We start from the raw sequence: 24383 nt of genomic DNA on the forward strand, positions 1-24383 counted from the left end.
TTTACATCCCCACTTAGCAAAGCATCAACCTTTCATTGCTCCACATCGTCACCTACATCTGGTGTCCTCAAACTTTTCCATTGTAGCCATGGGATGGGTAGATCACCACTGTTTACTCTGGCTCTTCCTAATTGCTAATGAGATTGAGTTATCTTTCCATTTGTGTATTGACAATTGGAATTCTTTTATGAAGTGGTTGTTAGTCTTTTATCCAGTTTTCTACTGTGTTGTTGCTTTTTCTTGTTGATGCAAAGGCATTCTTTAGACAGTCTAGATATTAACCCTTTGTTGTTTATATGTGTAACACATATCTTCTCTCAGTTTGTGGCTTGTGGTTTCATTTTCTTTATAGTTATCTTTTGATCAACATTAACTTAATTTTAAGAAGATTGAATTGATCAGTCTTTATTGGTGTTTCTTTTTATGTTTTGGAAAGTTCTTTCCCCACCAATAAAATACTGTCTCTCCTTTAGAGTCTTTTCTGTTACATTTTTACCTTTTATATTTAGGTCTTTACTCCAGCTGGAATTGGGTTTTATATTTGGTATAAGGTAGGGGGTCCAGGTTTATTCTTTTCCATAGAGAAAACCACTTGGCCTAGGAGCAATTACTAAAAAGCTGTTTTCCCCACATTGACCTGAAATGCCACCTCAGACATTTAGCAGATGTCCATTTATACGTGTCTGGGCCCTCTCTACTTTTCCTTTGGTTTGTCTATACCTTAATTACTATAGCTTTATTAATGTCCTGATATTTGATACAGCAAGTCCTTCCACCTTCCCTTGTCTATTCATGACCCACTGCACTTCCATATACATTTTATATTGTTTGTGAAATTCTACCAGAAAAAAGTCTTTTGAGAGGAATTCAATTACACATCTATTTTAGGAAAATTGACAACTTTGTGATATGGAGGACTCCAATCCAATGGCATATCTTCCCATTTACATGGATGTTTTTTACTGTTTTAAATAAATTTTTATATTTTCCTTATACAGATCTTTTTTGTTTATTTTGAACTGACTGAGCCACCCAGTCACCCCAAAGATCTTACACACTTTTATTAGATTTCTTCTTTAGGTGCTGTATATTTTTTGAGGTTATTGTAAATTGTGTCTTTTTAAGTATCTTATTGTAAATAATATTTTTATTACTGGTGAATAGAAAGGCAGTTGATTTTTATATATTGATCTTATAGATAGCCAACTTGCTACACTTTCTTTTTTTTATTTTGTTTTACGTTTATTTGAGAGAGAGAGAGAGAGAGCAGGAGCAAGGGAGGGGCAGAGAGACCAGGAGACAGAATTAGAAGCAGGCTCCAGGCTCTGAGCTGTCAGCACAGAGCCCGACGTGGCGCTTGAACTCACGAATGGGGAGATCATGACCTGAGCCAAAGTCAGATGCTCAGCGGACTGAGCCACCCAGGCACCCCTATACTTTCTAATTTTAATCATTTATCTGTTGATTATTTTCTGTTTTCTATATACTCAGTCATATGATTGATCAGTAATAGCAAAAAACATTTGTCTTCCTTCCCAATTGTTTTTTTTTTTTAATTTATTTTTTTTTAATTTTTTTTCAACGTTTTTAATTTATTTTTGGGACAGAGAGAGACAGAGCATGAATGGGGGGGGGGCAGAGAGAGAGGGAGACACAGAATCGGAAACAGGCTCCAGGCTCCGAGCCATCAGCCCAGAGCCTGACGCGGGGCTCGAACTCACGGACCGCGAGATCGTGACCTGGCTGAAGTCGGACGCTTAACCGACTGCGCCACCCAGGCGCCCCTCTTCCCAATTGTTAAACCTCATATTTCTTTTTCTTTCCCTACTCCACTGGCAAGTCTTCTACTATTGTGTTGAAAAGGAGTAGTAGTAAAAGGTGTTCTTGTTTCTGATTCTAAAGAACACGCTTTCAGTATTTCTTCATTAATATTTCTATATCTATTGAGATAATCACATTTTCCCATTAATCTGTTGTTCTGGTTAATCATATTCATTGATTTATTAATATTAAGCCAGTTTTGTATTCCTGGAATAAAACTATCTTGGTCATCCTGGGTGATTCTTTTTATACATATCTGAATCTTGCTGACATTTTATTAAGATTTTTTGTATTTGTTCATAAATGAGATACCCTGTAATTTTCTCTTATTGTACTCACATTGTCAGGTTTTTAATTTTAAAATTATGAAATCCTCACTAAAAAAGGGTTGGGGGCCAATATATTCCTTCTTTTTCTGTATATTGGAATAGTTGTGTAAGAAAGATATAGTGATATTCAGGTCTTTGTTTTTTTTAGCTTCAGTTTTTGTTGGTTAAAATTCTCTAGGAATTTTTTCATTCTATCTAAAATTCCAAATATTTAGAATGTTGTTCATGAGGGGCATCTGGGTGGCTCAGTTGGTTTCGTGACTGACTTTTGATTTCAGCGCAGGTCACGTTCTCATAGTTTGTGGGATCGAGTCCTGTGTTGGGTTGCACGCTGACAGTGTAGGGCCTGTTTGGGATTCTCTTGCTCTCCCTGTATCTGTGCTCCTCCCCTGTGTGTGTGTGCATGCCCTTTCTCTTTCTCAAAATAAACTTCAAAGAAAAGAATGTTCATGAGATTTTTACTGTCTTTTAAATCTCCAGACCATCTAAAATTATGACCCATGTTCACTTATATTTACTTACGTCCTCTTTCTTTCTTGAAAAATCTTGCCATAGAGTTATTAGAGATACAGTCTTTTAGAAGAATCCATGTGTAGCTTTTTGATGTGCAATTGTTTGCATTGTATTTCTTTTAGTTCTTTGGATTTTACATATCTTTTTCTAATTTCTTAAGATAAAGGTTAAAATTTCCTTCTAAGTAATGCTTTCACTATCTCCACGTATTTTGATGTATAATATTTTATTATTATTATTTAGTTACATTTTATAATTTTATATTTGAATTCTTCCTTATCTGAAGGTGTTATTGGTATATTTTTTAATTTTTAAAGATACAGGGATTGTCTAGTTATCTTTTTGTTACTGGTGTCTAGCATAATTACACCAAGTCACTAAATGTTTGATGTATGATAGTCTTTTGAAATTGTTGAGACTTGCTTTTTGTCCAGTATATTGTTAATTTTGATAAATGCTCCATGTGTACCCAAAACAAACAATGGGTTTGAAGCTCCTAGGGATAGTGGTCTGTATATGTCTATTACACCAAACTTGCCTATTGTGTGGATTAAATTTTCAATATCATTGTTTTTGAATGCTTGATCTATCGGTTACTGCTAGAGATGTATTAAAAATCTGCCACTATTGTAGAGTTATTGCATTCTCCTTGTTAATACTACTTACACATTTTCAGTCTATGTTGTAACTTATAGATATAAATATAAACTTGTTATATTTTAGTAAGGGAATTATAGTTATTCAGGGAGGCCCACTTTTGGACTATAGGTTATTTTTATTTCTGTGATTTTGATTTTTATATTTTATTAAACATCTGATAAGCCACGTTTTATACAAAAAGGATTTTATTGTCATATTTAGCAACTTAGGGTTAAAGATATTCATGTCCCTTGACCTTGTTAACTCATTTCTGGGATACTATGCAAATAAAATAACCAGTAGATAAAAAGTTTTTGGTACCATAATATATATTTGTGACAGTGAAAACAAACATAGATTCTAACAATAGCAGAATGGTGACATTTGATTTTCCCCCTTCCTTTCTACTTTTCTATGTTTTCTATACTTTCTACAATTCTTTTACAATTAAATGGGGAAAATAAGCTTTAAAATATGGACTAACAAATACATTTCTAATATTTGAGTGTATGTAATTTGTCTTTAATTCTATGTTATGTTGTTATTTAGGTGATATCTTTAAAATAACAAGATAGTAAAGCCATTTAAAATGTGATAGGGATATGTATAAAGTGGAAGTTAATGTTAAAGATAGATGTCCTATTGTGCTTTATCTGTCATAGATAGAATGCTGATAGAAAAGAACGAGTGCATTGCTCCCATGGTTTCCAGTTATGTAAGCCCATGGACAAAACCAACAGCTATCGGATCCCTCAGCCCACATGTGACAGAGCTCCCAAGAAAACGAAAAGGAAGTGATTCAGACCCATCCCAGTAAGTGAATTTATGAAATCTTTGATTCTAAGGAAAAAAGAAAAAGATTACTTTGCAAATCACTGATGATTTTCAGTTTACATGGTGACATACGGATGGGGACAATTATTTCTCCACCCAATTGCTTCCTCTGTTACTGTCTGATCTGGAACTTTTCCATCGAATTCTGAAGCGTAGTAGATATCTGGGGGAGTCAGCTGGAATTTGAAAGATATAGGAACATAAGGTTAATTTGTTTAACATTTATGGTCATATCAAGATACTTACCTTCCTATTTGAATTGCTTAACTATGAAGAGAACATCTTCCTGCATGCACTTAAAATAATAATTACCACATTGCTTCTTGCCTTACTCATCATTTATATAATAACCAGCCCTTGGTTATCTGTGGTCAGTTAAATCATATAAAACTCTTGTTTTCCATGTTTATTAAGCCAAATAGATAATAAAGCCAATGTTGAGGATACTTTCTATCTTCTTGTTTCTTTTGTTGCATTAATACAGCTCACAGCCCCCAAATATTCTTTAATGAACTCCCCAAAGCTAGGGTTTGTATGGTGAAATTGATAAGGCAAGGTAAATATTGCAATCTAGAGTACTCCATTTTAGGCTGGTACTTTACATAAATATGATAGCTGATGACAGTTTTTCATGAAAGAAGGGAAAATTTTTGAGTAGGGTGACAAGATGAGAACATAATGAAACATTCTACTTCTTTTTAAGCCTGTTTTTCCCAATATACTTTATAATTTAGCTAAAATTCCCAAGACAGCAGAATCAGTGTTATTCAAATGTAAGTACCAGTGTACTTCCCAGCCCCCCTCTAATTGACTTGAAAGTTATCTACAGGTTGTCTGTATTCTCTTATACTCTCCCAGTAATGTGAATAGTCATAAAAAATAACTGCAGTTGACCAAGTAACTGTCAGGCATTGTTTGCTGATCAGTTTGTAGTCCCCACTCAGCTCAAGCTAGAAGTGATTGATTATAAGTTTTATGTTCTTTCTTTTTCTTCAGAATCATAAGCACCATTGTTCTTTCTTAGGATCCAAATAAGATTGTGGCTGTTGAAGTAGAGCAGTGAGCACTAGAGGTAACACAGTTTTATGTCACATATGGGGCATGGATGAGACCTTACAGTGGTTTGGGGAATGAATGGGGAAATGGGGTCATTGGTAGGCGAAATAACAGAAACATGCAAAATACTGACAGATAGTGATCTTTTGGCAGAAGACAACACTAAAGATTAGCCAATTGCCCACATTTTAGAAACTGAAGAAATCAGGAGTCAAAGATATCAAGTGACTTGCCTAACATTACACAACTAGTTAGAATTCCTGATTGTTAGTGTGGTAGTTTCTTCATTACACTGTTTCCTGTCTCTCTGCAATTGGATAGGGTAGCTTACTTCTAGCACATGAAGATAATTATGCTGTCCATTTCCCAACATGTATGGGTAGGTGACCCAAGACCTCCTTTCTTCCATGTCAGGAATCATGACAAAAAAAAAAAGAGGTGGAAAAGCTTTCTCAGTACCCTTTTACCTATCTTCTTTCAACAAAGAAATAAATATCAGCAACCAGTGGCAGCAGGTAAGTCCTGGAATTCGACCTGACATAATTCCTACTTGAAGAAGGTGAAGAGGAAGAGAGTCGAAAGAGAGTATACACCCCACTGATTTGCTCATTATCTACCTTAGAGCTTCTCCATTCTGCCCCAATCCTTCTTTCATTCCACCATATTCCATTCCTCTGATGAAATGATGGATGTCAAAGTACTTTATAGGTTTTACAAAATACTAATTGTGTAGCATTTTTCCCAGAGACTCAGGGTGTGAAAGCCGTTCGGTAGATATGAAGTTGATTTCGTTGGTGGAGCCTCAGAATATTGGGTATTTTTAAACAAAGAATGTATGAGAATGTTTACCATTTTTGCAGCACTCTTGGTATTTTTAAAGAAAGAATGTATGCGAATGTTTACCATTTTTGCAGCACTCTTGGAGAGCTGGTTCTCTAAAATGGTCATGGATGAAGACTCCCTGGAATGTAGTCATTACAATTTCTTGAGTACCTACTATGTGACACCCAGTAGACTGGGAGGAAGAAATACAGATTAGACAAAAGAAACGTGTACAAATTAGAAAGGTACAGATAACTATTACACATGATAACTGTCATAACATACACCATGGGTTCTTTGGCAACAAAGACAATTGGGCATTTAAATGAGATTGGGATCAGTAGGGAAGGACAGCTTCCTGCAGAGGTTGACTTAAGCTAAGTTGTAAATGAAGAATGGAGGTGAGCCATTCTCTGCAGGAGTAAAGGAGGTATTTTACATAGAAGGAAGAACTGTTCAGAAGCACAGGGCACGAAATATGAAATAACACTCTTTTAATCAGGAGATGTGGTTTGCACAATAAAGCAGAGGGCGTACACAGAGGTGGGTGAGCTATGAGACTTGAGGGATGCACGTGGACTGGGTAAAGAGATTTGTTGAACCAAAGAGTACAGAAATTATCTTGCATGCAGTCAGGAAAACAGAAGGATTTTAAGGATGAGAGGACTTGATCAAATTACATTTAAAAAAATTGTTGGCCTTGGTACGTTTTTTATTTAGTAAAACATATATAACATAAAAATTGCCATTTCAACCATTTTTAACTATACAATTCAGCGGCATTAATTATGTTCACAGTGTTTTGCATTGTTACATTATTACTACAGCCTATTTCCAAAACTTTGTTATTACCCCAGTCAAACTCTGTGCTCATTAAATAATGATACTCCATACCTTGTTTCCCTCAGTCCCTGGTAACCTCTAGCCTATTTTCTAGTTCTATGATTTTGCCTATTCTAGATATCTTATATAAGTAGAGTCATGCAATGTTTGTCCTTTTGTATCTGGCTTATTTCACTGGGCATTACATTTTCTTTTTTTTTTTTCAATATATGAAATTTATTGTCAAATTGGTTTCCATACAACACCCAGTGCTCATCCCAAAAGGCGCCCTCCTCAATACCCATCACCCACCTTCCCCTCCCTCCCACCCCCCATCAACCCTCAGTTTGTTCTCAGTTTTTAAGAGTCTCTTATGGGCATTAAATTTTCAAATTTCATGTGTGTTACAGCATATATCAGAATTTCATTCATTTCTTTTTATGGCTGAATAATATTCCATTATATGTATATACCACATCTTTGTACCATTTTTTAAATTTAAGTATAATTGACACACAATGTAACATTAGTATCAGATGCACAACATAGTCAACTTTTCTATGCATTATGGTGTGCTTATCACATAGCTACAGTCTGTCACCATACATCCCTATTACGATATCATTGACAATATTCCCTATGCTGTGCCACTTATTCCTATGACTTACTCATTTTATAAGTGTAAGTCCGTATCTCCTACACCCCTTCACCCATTTTGCCCATCCTTCCCTCTGGCAACCATTAATTCTCTGTATTTATAAGTCTGATTCTACTTTTTGTTTATTCATTTGTTTTGTTTTTTAGGTGCCCCATGAGTGAAATCATATGATATTTGTCTTTCTCTTGGTCTGACTTAGTTCACTTAGCAAAATACCCTCTAGCTTCATCCATGTTGTTGCAAATGACCTCATCTTTTATTTGGTGGCGTAATATTCTAATGTGTGTGTGTGTGTACCACTTCTTTATCCACTTCTGTATTGATGGACACTTAGGTTGCTTCCATATCTTGGCTATTGTAAATAATGTTGCAGTGAACATAAGGCTGCATGTATCTTTTTGAATTAGTGCTTTGGTCTTATTGGGTAAATACCTAGTAGTGGAGTTATTGGATTATATGTTATTTCTGTTATAAATTTTTTGAGGAACTTCCATACTGCTTTCCACAGTGGCTATACCAATTTACATTCCCACCATAGTACATGATATTTTCTCTACATCCTTGCCAACACTTTTGTTATTTCTTACCTTTTTAATTTTAGTCATTCTGACAGATGGAAAGTGGTATCTTATTGTGGTTTTGATTTGCATTTTCCTGATGATTAGTGATTAGCTTTTTTTATGTGTCTGTTTGCCATCTGTATGTCTTTGGAAAACTGCCTATTCAGATCTTCGCCCATTTTTAAATCAGATTGTTTGCTTTTTGGGTGTTGAGTTGTATAAATTCCTTATATATTTTGGATATTAACCCCTTATTAGATAGTCATTTGTAAATATCTCCTCCCGTGTAGTAAGTTGCCTTGTTATATTGTTGGTTTCCTTTGCTGCACTAAAGCTTTTTATTTTGATGTAGCCCAATAGTTTATTCTTGTTTTTGTTTCCTTTGTCTTAGGAGATATGTCTAGAACAATATTGTTACAGCCAATGTCAGAGAAATCACTGCCTATGTTCTCTTATAGAATTTTTATGGTTTCAAGTTTCACATATAGGTCTTTAATCCATTTTGAGTTTATTTTTCTGAATGGTGTTAGAGAGGTCCAGTTTTCTCAGAACCATTTGTTGAAGATACTCTCTTTTCCCTATTGCCTAATCTTGCCTAGTTTGTCATAGATTAATTGACCATATAATGGTGGGTTTATTTCCAGGCTCTCTATTTGGTCCCATTGATCTATGTGTCTGTTTTTGTGCCAGTACCATGCTGTTTTAATTATTATAGCTTTGTAGTATATCTTGAAATTTGGAACTGTGATACCTCCACTTTTGTTCTTTTTCAAGGTTGCTTTGGCTACTCAGGGTCTTTTGTTGTTTCATACAAATTTTAGGATTGTGCAAGTTCTGTGAAAAATGCTTTTGGTACTTTGAGACGGATTGTACTGAATCTTTAGATTGCTTTGGGTAGCATGGACATTTTAACAATATAAATTCTTCCATTCCATGAACATGGAATATCTTTCCATTTATTTCTGTCATCTGTAATTTCTTTCATCAGTGCCTTATAGTTTTCAGAGTACAGGTCTTTCACCTCCTTGGTTAAGTGTATTCCTAGATATTTTAGTCTTTTTGGTGCAATTTTAAATGGGGTTGTTCACTTAAAATCTCTTTCTGCTAGTTTGTTATTAGTGTATAAAACTGTAGCAGATTTTGGTATATTTTGTATACTGCAAATTTACTGAATTTATTAGTTTTTTTTTAAACATTTATTATTGAGAGACAGAGAGACACAGAGTGTGAGCAGAGGAGGTAGAGAGAGGGGGAGACACAGAATCTGAAGCAGGCTCCAGGCTCTGAGCTGTCAGCACAGAGCCTGACACAGGGCTCGAACTCACAAAGTGCAAGATCATGACCTGAGCCAAAGTTGGTTGTCCAACCAACTGAGCCACACAGGCGCCCCTAAATTTATTAGTTTTAATAGTTTTTTGATGGAGCCTTTATGGTTTTCTATGTTATGTCAAGTCATCTGTAAATAGTGACAGTTTCACTTCTTCCTTATCGATATTATTGCCTCTTATTTCTCTTTCTAGTCTGATTGCTATGGTTAGGACTTCTAGTTGAATAACAATGGTGAGTGGACATCTTTGTTTTGTTCCTGATTGTAGAGGAAAATCTCTCAGTTCTTTACCACTGAGTATGATGATGGCTGTGGGTTTTCATATATGGCCTGTATTATGTTGAGGTGTGTTCCCTCAAACCCACTTCGTTGAGAGTTTTCATCATGAATGGATGTTGAATTTTGTCAGATGCTTTTACTGCATCTATTGAGATCATATGATTTTTATCCTTAGTGTTGTTGATATGGTTCATCATGTTGATTGATTTATAAATAATGAATCATCCTTGCATTCTTGGAATAAATCCCACTAGATCGTGGTGAGTGGTCCCTTTTAATGTATTGTGGAATGTAGTTTGCTAATACTTTGTTGAGAATTTTTGGATCTATATTCATCAGAGATATTGAGATATTGGCTTGTAGGGGTTTGTGTGTGGGTGTGTGTGCGTGTGTGTGTCTGGTTTTGGTATCGGGGTAATGCTGGCCTAGCAGAATATATTTGGAAGCTTCCCTTTTTCTGTTTAGAATAGATTGAGAATAGGTATTAACTCTTCTTTAAATGTTTAGTAGAATTCACCTGTGAATCCATCAGGTCTTTAACTTTTATTTTTTGGTCATTTTTGATTACCAATTCAATTTCATTACTAGTAGTTGGTATGTTCACATGTTCTTTCTTCCTGATTTGGTTTTAGGAGATTGTACATTTCTAGGAATTTATCCATTTCTTTTAGCTTGTCCAATAATTTTTGCTATATAATTTTTTGTAGTGTTTTCTTATAATCCTTCTGTATTTCTGTGATCTTATTTTTCCTCTTTTGCTTCTAATTTTATTTGGGTCCTTTCTCTTTTTTTTTTCTTGATGAGTCTGCCTCAGGGTTTATCAATTTTGTTTATCTTTTCAAACAACCAGCTCTTAGTTTTATTGATTTTTTTTTCTATTTTTTTCTTAGTCTCTCTATCATTTGTTTTTGCTCTGGTCTTTATTCTTCCTTCCTTCTACTCACCTTCCTTCTAATTCCTTCCTTCTACTCACCTTGAGCTTTGTTTCTCTTTTTCTAGTTCTTTTAAGCATAAGGTTAGATTTTTTTTTGAGCTTGCTTTCTTTCTCCTTTTTTCTCTTTTTGTTTTGTTTTTGTTTTTTGAGATCGGCTTGTATTGCTCTGTATTTTCCTCCTAGAACTGTTTTTGCTGCGTCCCAAAGGTTTTGGACTATTGTATTTTCATTTTTCTCTGTGTATTTAAAAATTTTCCCTTTGATTTCTTTATTGACCCATTGGTTGTTTAGCAGTGTTCTTTAGCCTCCATGTGTTTGTGTGTTTGTTTGTTTTTTAATGATTGATTTCTAGTTGCATACTGTTGTGGTTGAAAACATGCATGGTATGGATTTCAATCTTCTGAAATTTATTGAGACTTTTGTTTTTATGGCCTAACATGTGATCTGCTCTGCAGAATGTTTCATGCACACTTAAAAACGATGTGTATACTGTTATTTTTAGATGGAATGTTCTGTGTATATCTGTTAAGTCCATCTGGTCTAATGTGTTGTTCAAAGCCAGTGTTTCCTTGTTGTTTCTCTGCCTGGATGATCTACCCGTTGATATTTGCTTTATTTAGGCGCTCCTATGTTGGTTGTGTGGGTATTTACAACATATCCTCTTATTGGACTAAGCCCTTTATCAGTATGTAATGGCCTTCTTTGACTCTTGTTACAGTCTTCATTTTAAAGTCTATTTTGTCTGATAGAAGTATTGCTACCCTGGACTTTTCCCCCCCCACTTCCATTTGCATGGAATATTTTTTCTATCCTTTTACTTTCAGTCTACATGTGTTTTGGGGTCTGAGGTGAGTCTCTTGTAGACAGCATTTGTTTTTTTATCCATTCTGCCACCCTATGTCTTTTGATTACAGTATTTAGGCTATTTACATTTAAACTGATTATTGGTAGGGGCGCCTGGGTGACTCAGTCGGTTAAGTGTCTGACTTCGGCTCAGGTCATGATCTCATGGCTCGTGAGTTCGAGCCCCGCGTCGGTCTCTGTGCTGACAGCTCAGAGCCTGGAGCCTGTTTCAGATTCTGTGTCTCCCTCTCTCTCTCTCTGACCCTCCCCCGTTCATCCTCTGTCTCTCTCTGTCTCAAAAGTAAATAAACATTAAAAAAAAATTTTTTTTAAACTGATTATTGGTAGGTATGTACTTATTGCCATTTTTTTCTCTGGTTGTTTTTGTAGTTCTTCTCTGTAGTTCTTTCTCTTGCTGTCTTTCTTTGTGATTGATGAGTTTCTGTAGCATCATGTTTGGCTTTCTTTTTCTTTTTTCATGTCTATTGTAGTTTTGGGGTTTGTGGTACCATGGGGTTCATATATAACATCCTAAGTAATAGCATTCTTTTTAAGTTGATGGTCATTTGAGTTCAAACACATTCTTAAAAAAGATTTGTTTTGCTCTTTCCTCCATGTTTTATGTATATGCTGTCATATTTTATATCTTTATTCATAATTTTCTAGCATCTAATGGCCATTTCTTTTCCACTTAAAGAATTTCCTTTAGCATTTCTTATAAGGTTAGTTCTGTGGTAATAAAATCATTTTGGTGGTGGTAGAGGGAGGGGGAATTCTTTATCTCTCCTCCAACTCTGAATGATAACCCTGCCAGGTAGAGTATTCTTGGTTGTAAGTTTTTTCTATCTTACTTTGAATATATCATGTCACTCCCTTTTGGCTTACAAAGTTTCTGCTGAAAACTGAGCTGATAGCCTTTTAGGGTTTTTGTTGTAGGTAAATTTTTGTTTCTCTCTTGCTGCTTTTGAAAATCTGTCTTTGGGAGTGCCTGGGTGGCTTAGTCAGTTAAGCATCCAACTCTTGATTTTTGGCTCAGGTCATGATCTCATGGTTTGTGAGATCAAGCCCTATGTCAGGCTCTGGGCTGGCAGCACAGAGCCTGCTTGGGGTTCTCTCTCTCTCTCTCTCTCTCTCTCTCTCTCAGTCCCTCTCCCTTCCTCTCTCTCTGTTCCTCCCCCACCCACATTCTCTCTCTCTCTCTCTCTCTCTCTCTCTCTCTCTCTCTCTCTCTCTCACACACACACACACACACACACACACACACACACACACACAAAATAAATAAATAAACTTAAAAAAAAAAAAACTCTCTTTTTTAAGTAGGTTCTATGCCCAGTGTGGGACTTGAATGTCATGACCCTGAGATCAAGAGTAGTGTGCTCTACTGACTGAGCTAGCCAGGCACCCCAAGTCACTCTTAATCTTTAACCTTTGACATTTTAATTATTATGTGTCTTGGTTTGGACCTCCTTGGGTTCATCTTGTTTAGAACTCTGTGCTTCTTGAACCTGGATGCCTATTTCCTTCTCTATGTCAGGGAAGTTTTCAGCTATTTTTTCAAATAGGATTTTTCCCTCTCTCTTGCTTCTTCTAGGTCCCCTATAATGAGAATGTTTTTTCACTTGATGCTGTCCAAAAGATCCCTTAATCTACCTTCATTTATTTATTACTATTTTCTCTTTTTATCCTTTAGCTTATGTGCATTTCATTACTCTGTCTTCCAGATCACTGATATGTTCTTCTGCATCCTCTAAACTGTTGATTCTCTCTAATATATTTTTTTTTATTTCAGTTATCATATTCTCCAACTCTGGTTCTTTTTTACATTTTCTATCTCTTTATTGAGGTCCCAATGAGTTAATCTACTCTTCTCTGCAGTCCAGTGAGCATGTGTATGATAATTACCTTAAATTCTTTATTAAGCATATTGCTTACCTCCATTTCATTTAGGTCCTTTCTCTGAGTTTTTGTCTTGTTCTTTCCTTCAGAGTATATTTCTCTATCTCCCCATTTCACTTGACTTCTTATATTTGTTTCTATGAATTAGGCAGATAACTACTTCTAAACTTGAAATAATTGTCTTGTGTTATTCCCTATGTAGACCTTGTGTACTTGGTGGCTTTCACTGGCTGGAGATGTGTCTAGCATGAGCTGGGTGTCCCAGGACTCTCCACACAGTGGGTACCCTGGCAGGATAGCTGAAGTGGGTACAGGTCAGTGCAGTCCCTGCACTCTTCATGCAGCAGGTGCCCTGGCAGGATAGTGGGTTCATGCAGGAGTTTCCTAAGGCTCTACACCCAGAAGGAACCTTGGCAGGATAGTTGAATCTGAAGTGGGTTTTATTCGGGGCGTCCTGGGGCTCTCCACAAAGAGGGCACCCTAGTAGGACAGCTGAAGCTGAAGTGGTTATATGTCGTGGGATCCCAGGGCTCTCCATGCACTGGGCACCCTGTCCTGACAGCTAAAGCTGAAGATGCAGGCCAGTGTTTCAGATTGCGTACACTGAGGGCTCTCTGGCAGGACAGCTGAAGTGAGTGCAGGCTGGGATTTCTGGGGGCACTGCATGCAGGGGGTGCCCTGGTGGGATGACTAGAGTTAAGGCAGTATGTGGACCAGGAGACCCCTCAGCTCTATACACAGTGAGTGTCCTGGTAGGATAGCTGAAGTGGGTGCAAACAAGTATGTTCCAGGACTGTCTGTACAGAGAGTGACTTGGAGAGGTGATGTACCTGGGCAGGGAGGGGTCCTGGGGTGCTCTGCCCAGGGGTTGCCATATATCACATTTGGTTTATTCATCTGTTGTGCATTTAGGTTGTTCTTATCTTTTGCCTATTGTGAATAATGCTGTTATGAACATTGGTGTACACATATCTGTTTGAGTCCTTGCTTTAAGTTCCTTCGGGTATATACCTAGGAGTGGAATTGCTGGGTCATATGGTAATTCTGCTTAGTTTGTGAGGAACCACAACTGTTTTCCACAGTGGCTGTACCATTATATATTCCCACCAGCAAAGTGCGAGGGATCCAGTTTCTCCATATCCTTGCTGACACTTGTTATTTTCCACTTTTAAAAAGAATATAGCTATCCTACCAGGTGCGAAGTGGAGCAGAGTTACATCTTCAGAGAATCATTGTGGAAAACAGCATGAAGGATGGGTTGAAAGGGGAAAATCCAGCAGGCAGAGAAAATAGCTGAGAAGTTCTTGCTAGGGGTTGTTTTCTGAGCATTGGTCTAAGAGAGTAGCTCTGGACAGCAGGACATGAAAAGGGAGAGACCTATTATGACACATTTAAAAGAGAATTAATGACTGTTGTTTAGGGAGAGCAGGCATGCAAGAAGTGTCCAACAAGTTTTCTGACTTGGTTACCTACATGGAGGATGGTATTATATGTTGAGATTGAGGGATAGATGATGAATTCAGTTTTGGACACAATGAGAATGTATTATTTCTGGGATCTTCAAGTAGGCAGTTGGATGTGAGGGTCTGGAACTCAGGGTTGAGTCCTAGTCTGGAGAAAGAGATTCACACATCATTAATGTACAGACACAAGTGCAGGGATTGGCATGGATGCAGTCACTGGGGGAGGTGTGTGGAGTGGGAAGACTTGGGGGCTGAGGATATACTCTGGGGGTACTTGGGCCTAGACACAGTAAAGGAAGGAGGGAATCCTACCACAAATGTGAGAAGACATGGCTCTGAAGTAGGAGTATGTCAGAAACCAAAGGAAGAGGGATTTCAAAAGAGGAAGGCATGGAGCGAAGCAAATCGGGGAGATGTTTGGATTGTATTTGCTCCCAATTTCATTCGTCTTTGTGTGATGTAGGGAGAAGGCCTACATTTCATTCAAAATGCAGTGAAAGTAGTTTTTAAGGAAAACTTGCACTGTATTTTGAAAAAAATTATGTCTCTGTCATATAAGATGCTACACTAAGAAAGTGCATCTAAATAATGCGAACATTATTGATATCAGAAAGCTTGTTAAATCCATATGCAAAAATATGACTATAGACCAAATGCCAGTACGGAGAAAAAAATATAGATAGCAAATTTACTAATTGCCTAGGTTTGTGCTGCAAACAAGAAGTGAATTGTTTGGCTAACACAAGCATGCCTTTTTCCTGTTCTACCAGGGACCATGAAATAGTGGTATATTTGGCTTTCGTAAGTACAGTAGGTTGGGATTTCACCAAAGAGGTGAATTCAGTGAGTGAGTTCATTCGCCAAAACATCTATAATCAAAAAAAAGCATGATTCATAACAGCTAAAGTTTGTCTTTTGAAATTGAAGTAATGTGTATGTATATACAGTTCCAGACCAATAGGAAGAAAATCATTCACCTGTAAAATTATTTTCTGTTTTATTCCCTAAGTATGATGTTAGACTAAAAGGGGAAAAGAGAAAAGAAGCTGACTTAATCTAACCTAGTTTTTTGCTTCAGAGACCAATCACAGAGCAGACTGGAAATGATGACAGCAACAGGAGAGGCTTAATGGAAGACATACCAGCCTCCTGTTAGGTATATGACCTTGAGCAGTCATTAACCTTAGTGGCCTCAATTCCATCCTCTGTAAAATGGGGATGGTGACAACTACATGATTCTTAAATGTGAGAATCAGATAACATATGTGAAAAAATATATACATATATATAATCTTTGGTTACGAATTCCTTGTTTGTTTTTTTTAATGTAATTTACTGTCAAGTTAGCTAACATATAGTGTATACAGTGTGCTCTTGGTTTGGGGGTAGATTTCCGTGATTCACTTCTTACATATAACACCCAGTGCTCATCTCAACAAGTGCCCTTCTCAATGCCCATCACTCATTTTCCCTGCTCCCCCACTCTCCCCATCAACCCTCAGTTTGTTCTTTGTATTTAAGAGTCTTTTATGGGTTTGCCTCCCTTTCTGTTTGAAACTATTTTTTTCCCTTTGCCTTCCCCCCATGGTCTTCTGTTAAGTTTCTCAAGTTCCACCCATGTGAAAACATATGATATCTATCTTTCTCTGACTGACTTATTTCACTTAGCATAATACCCTCCAGTTCCATCCATGTTGCTGCAAATTGCAGGATTTCATTCTTTCTCATTGCCAAGTAGTATTACATTGTATATATAAACCACATCTTCTTTATTCATTCATCAATTGATGGACATTTGGGCTCTTTGGATAATTTGGCTATTGTTGAAAGTGCTGCTATAAACTTTGGGGTACATGTGCCCCTATGAATCAGCACTCCTGTATCCTTTGGATAAATTCCTAGTAGTGCTATTGCTGGGTCATAGGGTAGTTCTATTTTTAATTTTTGAGGAACCTCACAATGTTTTCCAGAGTAGCTGCACCAGTTTGCATTCCCACCAACAGTGCAAGAGGGTTGCTGTTTCTCCACATCCTCGCCAGCATCTATAGTTTCCTGGTTTGTTCATTTTAGCCACTCTTACCAGTGTGAAGGGGTATCTCAGTGTGGCTTTGATTTGTTATTTTCCTGATGATGAGTGATGTTGAGCATATTTTCATGTGTCTGTTGGCCATCTGGATGTCTTCTTTGGAAAAGTGTCTATTCATTCTTCTGCCCATTTCTTCACTGGATTATTTGGGGGTTTTTTTGGTGCTGAGTTTGGTAAGTTCTTTATAGATTTTGGATACTAACCCTTTATCTAATATGTCATTTGCAAATATCTTTTCCCATTCCATAGGTTGCCTTTTAGTTTTATTGATTGTTTCCTTTGCAGTGCAGAAGCTTTTAATCTTGATGAGGTCCCAATAGTTTATTTTTGCTTTTATTTCCCTTGCCTTCGCAGATGTGTCAAGTAAGAAGTTGCTGTGGCTGAGGTCAAAGAGATTGTTGCCTGTTTTCTCCTCTAGGGTTTTGATGGTTTCTTGTCTCACATTTAGGTCTTTCAACCATTTTGAGTTTGTTTTTGTGTATGGTGTAAGAAAGTGGTCCAGTTTCATTCTTCTGCATGTTGCTGTCCAGTTCTCCCAGCACCATTTGCAAAAGAGACTGTCTTTTTTCCATTGGATACTCTTTTCTGCTTTGTCAAAGATTAGTTGGCCATACATTTGGGGATCTGATTCCAGGTTCTCTATTCTATTCCATTGGTCAATGTGTCTGTTTTTGTGCCAATACCATACTGTCTTGGTAATTACAGCTTTGTAATACAGGCTAAAGTCTGGGATTGTGATGCCTCCCACTTTGGTTTTCTTTTTCAACATTACTTTGACTATTCCGGGTCTTTTGTGGTTCCATACAAATTTTAGGATTGTTTGTTTCAGATTTGGGAGGAATGCCAGTGCAATTTTGATTTGGATTGCATTGAATGTGTAGGTTGCTTTGGGTAGTATTGAGATTTTAACAGTATTCTTCCAATCCATGAGCATGGAATGTTTTTCCATTTCTTTGTATCTTCTTTGATTTCCTTCATAAGCTTTGTATAGTTTTCAGCATACAGATCTTTTACATCTTTGGTTAGGTTTATTCCTAGGTATTTTAAAATATTTTTGACACAGTACCACAACTATGAAAGCTATTTTTTATTTAGACAGTGAGAAGGAAAAGCATCCCTTAAGTTTTTATCTTAGTGGCTCTTTTTATCTGGCATATTTATAAGCATCTCTTTATAAAGTTTACTAATTTTTCTATAGAGAGAATGAATTTTTAAGCAAGAAAATATTAAAAACTCAAAATATGTCAGATAAATATAATAGTTCAAAGGTAAGCTAAACTTGGAAAATGATAATTGTTGAGTCAAGAGGGAAATTTGGCAAGATGAATCAGAAACCTTAAAATAGTTATCCATAACATTGTATTTCTGAAGGGTTATCATGGGAAAAATAATCAAATATGCATGCACCACAATAGTATTAGCTATATTATTTATAATATTGAAATATCCAGTAATAGAAAATGATTAGATTATGGTTTAGCTAACCAATGGGCTATTTAATCATTTTCAGTCCTTTTCCCCAAGAATATCTGATGGTGTGGGAAATATTTGTGTTACAATGTTAAGTGAATAAGACAAGCTATAAAAAATTATACACTATTATCTGAACTTTATTCATTATATGTAATATTCTATATATTATACATTCCATATATAGTATATATTCTGTTTCTATATGGAACACACATCTCCATAAATAGACTATACACACATACACACCATATCTAAATTAAATAGTCAAAGCTGTTTTCTGTATGTATCTAGATACATGTTTAAGAAAAAGACTGGAAGGAGACAGTAAAATACTAACTATGATAATTTCCAGGTGATATTATGGGTACTTTCTTCTGAGTTTTTCAAGTCCCCCCTGAAAAATGATGCATTTGGAAATATATTTTTTAAATATGTATTTTTAGAAAACAACTTGCCTCTTTTTCTTTCTCTCCTTTATAACCATGGATTAGCTTTGTTCTACAGGTGTATTTATATCTAATGATCAGCATGGATTCTTATATTGCTGTCTTTCACTCTTTTGGTTTTCTGAATGTCCATTTCTTTTTTTTTTTAATTTTTTTTTCAACGTTTTTTATTTATTTTTGGGACAGAGAGAGACAGAGCATGAACGGGGGAGGGTCAGAGAGAGAGGGAGACGCAGAATCGGAAACAGGCTCCAGGCTCCGAGCCATCAGCCCAGAGCCTGACGCGGGGCTCGAACTCACGGACCGCGAGATCGTGACCTGGCTGAAGTCGGACGCTTAACCGACTGCGCCACCCAGGCGCCCCTCCTTGAGTATCTTAAATTTGGGCACTAAGAATTGTTGAAAAATCTAACAATCTTGTTTTCTTTTCCTTATTAGTGACTTAGCCTTTTTGCCTGGTTGTCCAGTGATTTTTTTTTTTTTTCTTTAAAGTAGTTTTAACTATGGGGCACCTGGGTGGCTCAGTTAAGTGTCCCACTCTTGATTTCACAGTTTGTGAGTTCGAGCCCCACATTGGGCTCTGCACTCTCAGCACCAAGCCTGCTTGGGATTCTCTCTCTCTTCTCTCTCTGCCCCTCCCTCGCTTGCACGTGCTTGCTCTCTCTCTCAAAATAAATAAATAAACTTTAAAGAAAAATAAAGTAGTTTTAATTATGATTCCTTGTTGGCCATGCTAACATGGTTATGGTATCCTTTCAATATATAATTCCGGGATTTTTTCCAAATTTTAGAAAAATGTTCTGGAATTATAGTTTTAATGTTTATTTTGTTCTATTGTTTGGCATTCTTTGCAGTCTCAGTCATATTTATATTGGGCTTATTTTTGTTTTTTGTTTTTTACACTTCTGTGTGTATCACTTTCTATTGAATATTTTTTAAATCTCATTTAAGTTTTTTTTTCCTTATTGAAGTTCAGTTGACATACAATGTTATATTAGATTTGGGTGTACAACATAGTGATTTGGCAATTCACACATTCAGTGCTCACTATCATAAATGTAGTTATCTGTCACCACATAACATTAGTATATTATTGATGATGTTCCCCATGCTGTACTTTTCATCTCTGTGGCTTATTTATATTTTATAACTGGAATTTTGTACCTCTTAATTCTCTTCACCTATTTTGCCAATCTTCTCATCCACTTCCCCTCTGGCAACCACCAGTTTGTTCTCTGTATTTAAGAGGTTTTTGTTTTTTTGTCTGTTTGTATTGATACATTTGGAAATATATTTCTTAAAATACATATTTTTTATTTTTTTTCCATTTTATTATTGTTTTATTTTTTTTAATATGAAATTTATTGTCAAATTGGTTTCCATACAACACCCAGTGCTCATCCCAACAGGTGCCCTCCTCAATGCCCATCACCCACTTTCCCCTGCCCCCCAACCCCCATAAACCCTCAGTTTGTTCTCAGTATTTAAGAGTCTCTTATGGTTTGCCTTATTCCCTCTGTAAGTTTTTTTTTTCCCTCCCCCTTCTCTTCTCCCCTGATCTTCTGTTGAGTTTCTCAGGATCCACATATGAGTGAAAACATATGGTATCTGTCTTTCTCTGCCTGACTTATTTCACTTAGCATAACATTCTCCAGTTGCTACATCCATGTTGCTACAAATGGCCAGATTTCATTCTTTCTCATTGCCAAGTAGTATTCCATTGTATATATAAACCACATCTTCTTTATCCATTCGTCAGTTGATGGACATTTAGGCTCTTTGAAATATATATATTTTAAAAACTACTCAGCCTGCATGATTTTTTAATGTGGAAAGTATTCTGTCACCATCAGTATATTTCATTTTAGCAGTGGTCTGGTGACTCCATTTCTTAATGAATAACACATACACATACATACACAAACATACATGTATGTATATATTCCCACACATATATATACATTTGGCATAGTCTGCTAGGGAATATGCTACTGTGAATTTTTTTTTTTAATTTTTTTTAACGTTTATTTATTTTTGAGACAGAGAGAGAGACAGAGCATGAACGGGGGAGGGGCAGAGAGAGAGGGAGACAGAATCGGAAGCAGGCTCCAGGCTCTGGGCCATCAGCCCAGAGCCCGACGCGGGGCTTGAACTCACGGACCGCGAGATCGTGACCTGAGCTGAAGTCGGATGCTTAACTGACTGAGCCACCCAGGCGCCCTGCTACTGTGAATATTAATGTTATTGGCAAGTGATCAGACTTTCTAGTCTTCAGTGATATTTTTCATCATCCAGATGAATTTTAACAAAATAAATTCCTTTTGTTTAAAGGTCTGAAATTCTTAATTCATTTTTAGGCTATTTTCATACAGCTGCCGTAAAATTTTTGGTAAAGCCATCAATTGTTTAAAAATTATTCTATTTAACATTATTCATATTAAAATTCTATTTCTCAGGATTGGCATGAGATCATTTTTAAGTAGAGCACCAATTATTGTTCATTGTCAGCTGTCGCCCTGTTGGGGATCATGTGCCTGTAGCCTCGGGAGGAGAACCACCGTTTGTGTCAACAGTGATAATCATTTCTGGTCATTAGGAGCTCAGGGTAGCATTCGTAACTAAACCCTGAACAGGAATTAGGATGATGGTACTTAATCTCACATTTATTTCTCTTTCAAGAATTAAATAAAATCTGTTTCATGTCGTTTGACATTTTATCCTGCTTTTTTGTAGAAAGGAAGATGGTGAACAACACGTACAAATGAAGTCCTTCAGGTACATTAAATTGTGAGATTGGCACGTGGTGGGTGGAAAAGGCTGCACATGCAAACCTTTAGCCAAAGTGAAAGGCAACATCAAGACAGAATTGGTTCACGAATATGAGGTTTTTCTATCTACTTTCTTTTCTATCTACTTGAATAACATTTTGTCTTAAGATGCCTCTAAATTTTTCTTACAAGAGCTGTTTATTAAAATATTTCCCTTAAGCACTAGAGAAGAGTGGGTTCCTTCTATAAACAAATATAAACAAATATATAAACAAATATAAACAAAATATAAACAAATGATTACTTATGAGGAGCTTCTGATGGTTAGGAATTCATCGTCGTAAAATTCTCTGTCAGTTGTTTCAATGTAGTCTCAACATCAACAGAAATTTTTCTAGATCTGGCCACCTGGCCGCATCTCAGTGTTGCTTTTTCTTCATTTATTCTGGCTTTTGATGTGATTTACAAAACTCTGGCATGGGTCAGAGTGGCAATAACAGTACACAGAATTAAGAGCCAGAGCCCTGCTGCTCCATTATGAAGTGAGAACCAGCCTCTGGGAAGCATGCCTTTCCTTCATAGGATCGTCCAGATGTCTTGTCAAGTGCATCTCCTTGAAGAAAAGAACTTTATTCAAATGCTAGCTATTGTGCCTTCCTCTGGGTTCCCTGGTTCCTACCGTCATCATTCATTGTTCTCCACAGTGGCCTTGGTCCCACCTGTCTCTAACCCACAGCTTTCAGAGCACCCTGTCTGCTGTACAGCCGTGGCATCGGGCATCTCTGTCCATTGCTGTTGTCCGTGCTGGTGGGTAATACCGGTAGAAATAAGAGGTGATCATTCTAACACGAGGATAACTATAACATTCTTCTAACCATTAAATTTTAATCTAAAAATTACTCGTGAATAGACCAAAGTATGAGTGCATAACTAAATTTTATGTGAATACACATATAATTTTAATTCCATCCCGTTCACTCAAAAGGTCATAGTTTGTTCCAGGAATGGCATTACCCAAGTGTGAATGGTTGGGGGAGAGGGAAGTATTATCTCCATCAGTCTCCTTCAGTGTTCTCCCCTCCCCCACTCTTTTATGTAGAAAAATTACATTTTCTTTCATCTAATTTAAAGTTGCCGTAGGGGCGCCTGGGTGGCTCAGTCGGTTAAATGTCCGACTTCAGCTCAGGTCATAATCTCGTGGGTCATGGGTTTGAGCCCTGCATCAGGCTCTGTGCTGACAGTTCAGAGCCTGGAGCCTGCTTCAGATTTTGTCTCCCTCTCTCTTTCTGCCCCTCCCCCACTCACGCTCTGTCTGCCTCTTGCTCCCAAAAATAAACATGAAAAAATTTTTAGAAAATAAAGTTGTTATAGAAATAGCTCCAAGCAAGTCTCCTACTTCTTACCCATCAGATTGTCCTTTGAAAACTCTTCTTACATGGAAATTCTGGAGTTGCCATGATCTGAGTATTCTAAGAGAAACAGACAAATGCTTACAGTTAAGTGTGAAGAGTAAAATAGCCTAATTCTTGAAATGTAAGATCCACATTATTCCCCTACATTTTCCCAGCTGTGTAAAATGTCTTATCAATGGCATCTTCCTGCTAATTGGCAACGTTTTTCTTGCCTTCTGATGTATTAACACTGAATTTCCAACAGATGGTGGCTTAGGTTTGGTGACATATGGTAACAGTATAAAAGGTACTGAGGTAGTGGAGAGAGGGAAGTGATTAATCATGCAGTAGTCATAGAAAGTTTTCGGGAGAATAACCGAGCTGGGTTTTGAAGAAGAAGTAGGATTTTTCTATGAATATAGAAGGGAAGGATATTCTAAGCCTAGTAAAGAGCAAGTCAGTGGAGATGTGAGAGGACTTGGCATGTTTGAGGACTAGCAAGTCATTTGGCGTTGCTACTAAATAACACTTGGAGAGGTAGGGAAAGCATGGAGAGATGGAACTGACTGAGGGCACAAGCCAGGGCATGGTGAACCTTGAGATGTCATTAGGGAGTTTGGCTCTTCCTCTTAGGCAGTGGAAATGTATTTAGCAGCTTTATGCGGAGGAATTCGATGACTTCATTTGTTTTAGAATAACTTTGGAAGCGGCGGTTTGTATAGACTGGAAGAGGAAGACACTAGAAAGTACAGCAGGTTAAAAGGCTTTTGGGGATAGTGCAGTGAGCTATCGCCTAATGAATTAAGGTGGCGACCGATGGATGGAGAGGAAGAGAAGACATATTTAAGAACTACAACCTATAGGAATTTGTGATTATGTGGTTCCTCAGAGTAAAGAAGGAAGGGTTTAGAATAACCCTAGTGATGTCAGCAACCAAGTTAAACTCTATAGAAGGAGTAAATCAGGGGTAATGGAGGAGGGAGAAATAAAATGGGGCAAATTGCAAAGAATGTATTCAGTGTGGGATTACTTGAGGCTTAAGGCGCTTGTGAATCACATAGGTGTGTAATTCAAGTTCTGAAGGTCGGGGCCTGGGTGAGGTATGAATGAGGTAGGGATTTCGTAGTAAGCAGCTTATGTACAATTGTAAAGTCTTTGCAGAAAGGAGGTATCTCAGGGTGAAGCTGTAAGGTGAGGAAAGAGTATAGCCAAACAGGGAATCTTGGGGACACCACTGTTTAAGGATCGAAGAGCTGATAAAGAGACTAAGGGGACTGAGCTGAGCAGGAGGATGGAGGAGCAGGAACGGTCCCAGAAGCCGGAAAAAGAATAAGAAATGTCAGTACTGTCAAATTCAAGTCAGGGATCAGCAAGGAACTGCATAAAATAAGGACACTAGAAATAGTTTCAGTGGGTCAGT

General features: G+C 37.1%; 1 protein-coding gene across 2 annotated transcripts in view; it reads left to right on the plus strand.

The window, feature by feature from the left end:
• Window positions 1–24383, plus strand: part of ARNTL2 (aryl hydrocarbon receptor nuclear translocator like 2) — a 134667-nt gene that overhangs the window by 43992 nt on the left and 66292 nt on the right. Inside the window, exons 2-3 of one of the 2 annotated variants that reach the window (XM_042990801.1) lie at window positions 3965–4115; window positions 21538–21579. In XM_042990801.1, coding sequence (XP_042846735.1) covers window positions 3965–4115; window positions 21538–21579 — 193 coding nt within the window. The remainder of the gene's footprint in view (window positions 1–3964; window positions 4116–21537; window positions 21580–24383) is intronic. The other variant, XM_042990802.1, reaches the window with a different exon arrangement.

Source organism: Panthera tigris, chromosome B4, assembly GCF_018350195.1.
Source record: "Panthera tigris isolate Pti1 chromosome B4, P.tigris_Pti1_mat1.1, whole genome shotgun sequence".
NCBI classification, from domain to species: domain Eukaryota; kingdom Metazoa; phylum Chordata; class Mammalia; order Carnivora; family Felidae; genus Panthera; species Panthera tigris.